Below are 4,464 nucleotides of genomic sequence, written 5' to 3'. Positions count from 1 at the left end.
AGGTGGCGTTTGATAATACTTTTCAAAACTTTTCAAACCTCTAAGTCTGAAAATATTGTTTTTCAGATGCCACCTGCGTTTGGGTTGGATCTAAAACCCAATTTCAGATTTAAATAGAAAAGAACCTCCCTAGGTGCTTAAGGAAGAATTTCAAATGTGGGCGAAAGACAAGAGAGCCCCCATACAAATTTGAAATGGGCCGTAATGCCCTTCATATAAGCCAAAAATTAAGGTCATTCGACTCCTCCCTTGGTTCAATAAAGGAGATTTGCCGCTGGGAAGTTCTGCTTGCAAGTATGTTTTTGAATCAACAGGTCTCGCTTTTGTTGTTTTTATTTCAGGGTTTTTAGCATTCCAACATTTTCTGCTTATTCATTTTTTTCTCCATTTTAGTTGTGGTTTCATGTAGCATTCCAACCAGCCACGCAAACTTCTTCCTCTGGCCTTTTCTCTCTCTCTTCTTCTTCTTCTTCCTTGATGTTCTCTACATCCTCTGCTCCACAGATCCATAGATCCGTCCAAAGAAAATTCGCAGTTCCACACGGTGCCCATGGAGGGAACTCGTAAATCTGTTGGTGGCCTGTGGTATCAATATCTCCAATCTGGGCTGCAAATGCAAATGCTGACCATATTTTCATTCATTGCAAGATAAGCATGGGTTTATAGAAACATTTTCTCAAGATCTTTTTTAGTGTATTGGTGCTTCAGAAGGATGTCAAAGGAAACTGTTGAGTGCTGAAATATAACAAGGATTAGTGAAAAAATGAATCTTTAAGGATTATCATTTCACTTGCTACAATTTGGGTAATATTTTGGGGGATGGGGGGATGAAGCAGAATTTTTTAAAACAAAGCATCTCTTATTATTCTTTTGCTTTATATTATGCAACTTGTAGATAATATCAGTTTTAGTATTTGGGTAATACTTCTTGTACAGGGGCATTAGGCAATGTTACTGTAGCATAAATTGGTTTGTTGCTGAATTTCATGTCTAATCAGATATAGTTTTCCCATTCCAAAATGAGCATTGTTGGTGGTTACATCCAGTGCATGATTTTCTGTTCCTTGCATTAGAATTGCAACCATCTTCATATAACCATTCATTGATTGCAAGAAAAAGCTGTGATTGATGTCTACACTCTGCTAGACAAAAGGTGTGCCATTTAGCAAGTAATACCCAAGGAAGATTTCAAATTCTAACAGCAAATCTTTCTTTAGATCTGGTGAATCTCACCTGTGCTTTGTTCAAGGGATAGTGCTTGGAATTCCAGAAAGAAAAACATCTTCATACACCTAAATGCTCTGCAAGTTGTTGGAATGTGTTTCAATTTTCAACACTCATGCCCACAGGCAATGTAGCCCATTACATTGGTGGGTATAGATGTTACATGTGATTCTGTTTCGAAGGTTGACAACTCATGGGCACCTAAGAACATGCTTTCCCAATAATTTTCCTTGTTGATATAATGATGATAATGACAAAGTGAAGTCTTATCAGACTGATGAATTTAAATTACTGTGAGATCATTTGGTTTGCATCCTGAAACTTGGTTGGAATTCAGAATGATAATTCTAAGACTAGACCCTGTAAAGTTCCATAAAACTTGCAGTACGGACCACTGAGGTTCTGATCATTCTGTCAAAATCCACCGTCCAAAATCCCAGAATCAGGTTGAAAGTTTAGGCTACACTGTAACTGATTACAGAGTCTGCACATTGGAATCGAACCAAATGCCTTGTGGTTGGGGTTTCTAACAGAACCCTGAGGTCTGAACTTCCTGAATCCTGAACAGACATGAGCCTACAACTTTTAAGCTTCTACAGCCACTTCAAACCCTGACCTCTTCAGTGCAGTTAACTCGGAGCTTTGTGCTATTGTACTGGAACCCATTTCTTTTTAGTGGGAAAACTTTCACAATACAAAGTAATGGTACATGTACTACCCACCAATTCGTACACAGAACGGAATAAAAATCAAGGAGGTGGGGCTCTCTCCCTTTTGTACAATAGAAAGAGTTCCAACTATTTCCTGTTTGTACCAACCAAACACTATCTCTAGGCTCCAAGAACTTCTTTTTCACTATGACATTTGAAAGGTGACGTCTCACAAGATAACGGATATGGAACAATGGATAACTGAATATAGCTTCAATGGGGTGTGATTCATAATGGAAATTCATTTAATACGGTACATCTAAACCATTAGATCGGTATATAACAAGATTCTTCCTAATTGAAAAGACATAGATATCCGTATATCGATGTTAAGTGGATCCCAATCCAATGGTTCATAGCTCATTTACATATGCTTTCCGAATAATCATGTCTCTCTTTTTCTTTTTCTTGATAGGCCTCACATCTTTATCCTTGTTGGACAAAACAAACTCCAAATACGAATAAATGGTCTCCGGTGAGTCTGGGGCCTACTGGTCCATTCTTTCAATCAGGATAAAAGAATCCATGGCCTTACCTCACTTTGGTTCTTTCCACCTTGCATGTGGAAGAAAAGAACCTACTACACTTCACCAGAGAATAGATAAACTCTATACTCTGCAGACATTCAGCTATAAATAGTCGTCGGGACTCGATCATCAAACCGAACTCTCACTCAAGCTAATCACCTTTTTCTTTGAACGTTCGAATGTTTGGAGATAAGAACAAATACTCTAGGACTGACAACAGTGAAAATTTGCTCTACAAGAATTAAAATCTCAGAGCAGCCGGTAGGAGACTTGTGTTGTTTCTGATTCAAGACTCTGAATTCTCAAAGGCTGTTTCTCTACGATGGGTTCTTTAACGGCAGGATGGGGTTCACTTGTTCCAGATGCTAAAGCTGGCAAGTTCTCTTATAATCTCTCCTGTTCTTCTTATGTTTCCTGGTTTTAGATTTCATATTGGGCCCTTTTATTCCTCGGTAATTGTTCTTTTGACATAGAAAAGCTACGATCCGTTAATGGGTTTACAGTATTCCATATGGTTTCTAATTAACTATGTGTTTTTCAGCAAAATTCCTGAGGAACAAATCCTTCACCAAAGGAGAAATTGACGCTTACTGGAGATCAAAGAAGAGAATAGAGGAAGAACATCTCAAATCCATTTCGGGTTTGCATGATCACAGTCAGGTATTTATAATATTTTTGCCTTCAGAATTTCATATTCCTGCTTGTATACCTGCTTGTAAGAAGCTTGGAGACTATGAGAATAGTAGTTTCCCTGAGATTCATTACTCGTCCAACTCAACCAATTGGCTGGATTCATCAGAGTCGATCTCCTAATATCCAGGCAAATCTATCCGTTGCAATTCAAACAGTAAACATCTGTATCACATCAACAAGGACATGAGCTGCACATGGGTTCATGAAAATTTGATCCAGCTAACATGGGTTTGTGTTGAATGTTGATTACGACAGGAGAGCGCAAATACAGGAGGTGGGCTTCAGAGGTCGAACTCCGAAGCAGATGTAGAGGCGCTCAAGAAGAAAATGGACTGGTGAATTATTAGCTTACTTATGTTGATCTTAAAATTGAAGCTTCAATTAAGCTTGCTATTATATGATTATATTCTTGGCTTCTCTTGTTTACTCACTCTCTCGTCTGTTTTCAGGTGGACTCGGTGCGGCTCAGCTTTTCTGAATCAACCTCCTGTGATTGCTCCAACAAATATGCGTCACGCTTTCGCATGACAGCAGGCAGCTGGCTTTGGCTCCTCGAAGCCAGATGTTCGCTAAGAATAAGTGTGTAAAAAAATAATACTATACTACGTTCATAACTGGTTAATGCCATGTGTGGAACTGAGAGACTCGAGCTTCAAGTATTGGTAATGCAGGAAGACTGAAAGAGTGGATGGATTAGAAGAACTGGTTAGGATTCGTTTCTGTGTACGAAGAATGTAATGTTGTCGAGCTTTGCGTATGATGCAAATTATTAATGAATGGGACTGTATTTCGTGTAGTTCAGAAACTCCTTTCAGGTTTCAACTCCAGATGGACTCAGTTGTGCTAGTGATTGTTGTAGTTTTTTTCTGTTTCAGTAATGAATTTCCTATTTACGAAAAGATGGATTGCGTCAAGATATCTAGTTCTGGATGATCTATTTTATGAGAAATTTGATCGGTCCCAGAAATCTCAATCAACTTGATTGAATTCAAGCTGGAGCCAGTTGAATCGGGGCTTCAGCCTTCAGGTGATCCACCAAGCAAGATGACGATTGTCTTCACCTAATATATATACAATAGAATGTAGGTAGGAGGGTTATATAATTTAGATTTAGGAGGAAGGTAGTAAGCTAGATGATGCAGTTCCTACTTAAGGAAAAAGAACTAGGGTAAAATATTAAAACCTCTCTATAATTTCTGACAATCATAAAAATTTCCCTCATATTTTATCAAAACCTCCGGTTACTTCCCTTTCATTTTTTTTTACCGAAATGAAGGCTTCAAAGTTCAGAAATTACCCGTACAACTTCT

At 38.4% G+C, this 4,464-nt stretch overlaps 1 protein-coding gene across 1 annotated transcript; it reads left to right on the top strand.

Annotated features, from left to right (window-relative positions):
* Positions 1 to 2,391: 2,391 nt before the first annotated feature.
* On the top strand, positions 2,392 to 4,053 carry LOC148871336 (uncharacterized). Its single transcript, XM_088967399.1, has 4 exons — positions 2,392 to 2,835; positions 3,003 to 3,121; positions 3,410 to 3,489; positions 3,604 to 4,053. The coding sequence occupies exons 1-4, from the start codon at positions 2,784 to 2,786 to the stop codon at positions 3,680 to 3,682; spliced, it is 330 nt and encodes a 109-aa protein (XP_088823525.1). The 5' UTR covers positions 2,392 to 2,783; the 3' UTR covers positions 3,683 to 4,053.
* The last annotated feature ends 411 nt before the right edge of the window (positions 4,054 to 4,464 follow it).

Source organism: Nelumbo lutea, chromosome 2 (genome assembly GCF_056320005.1).
Source record: "Nelumbo lutea isolate HS-2025 chromosome 2, American lotus-T2T, whole genome shotgun sequence".
Classification (NCBI taxonomy): domain Eukaryota; kingdom Viridiplantae; phylum Streptophyta; class Magnoliopsida; order Proteales; family Nelumbonaceae; genus Nelumbo; species Nelumbo lutea.
The sequence above is the reverse complement of the archived record's forward strand: the minus strand, read 5'-3'. Positions and strand labels throughout refer to the sequence as shown.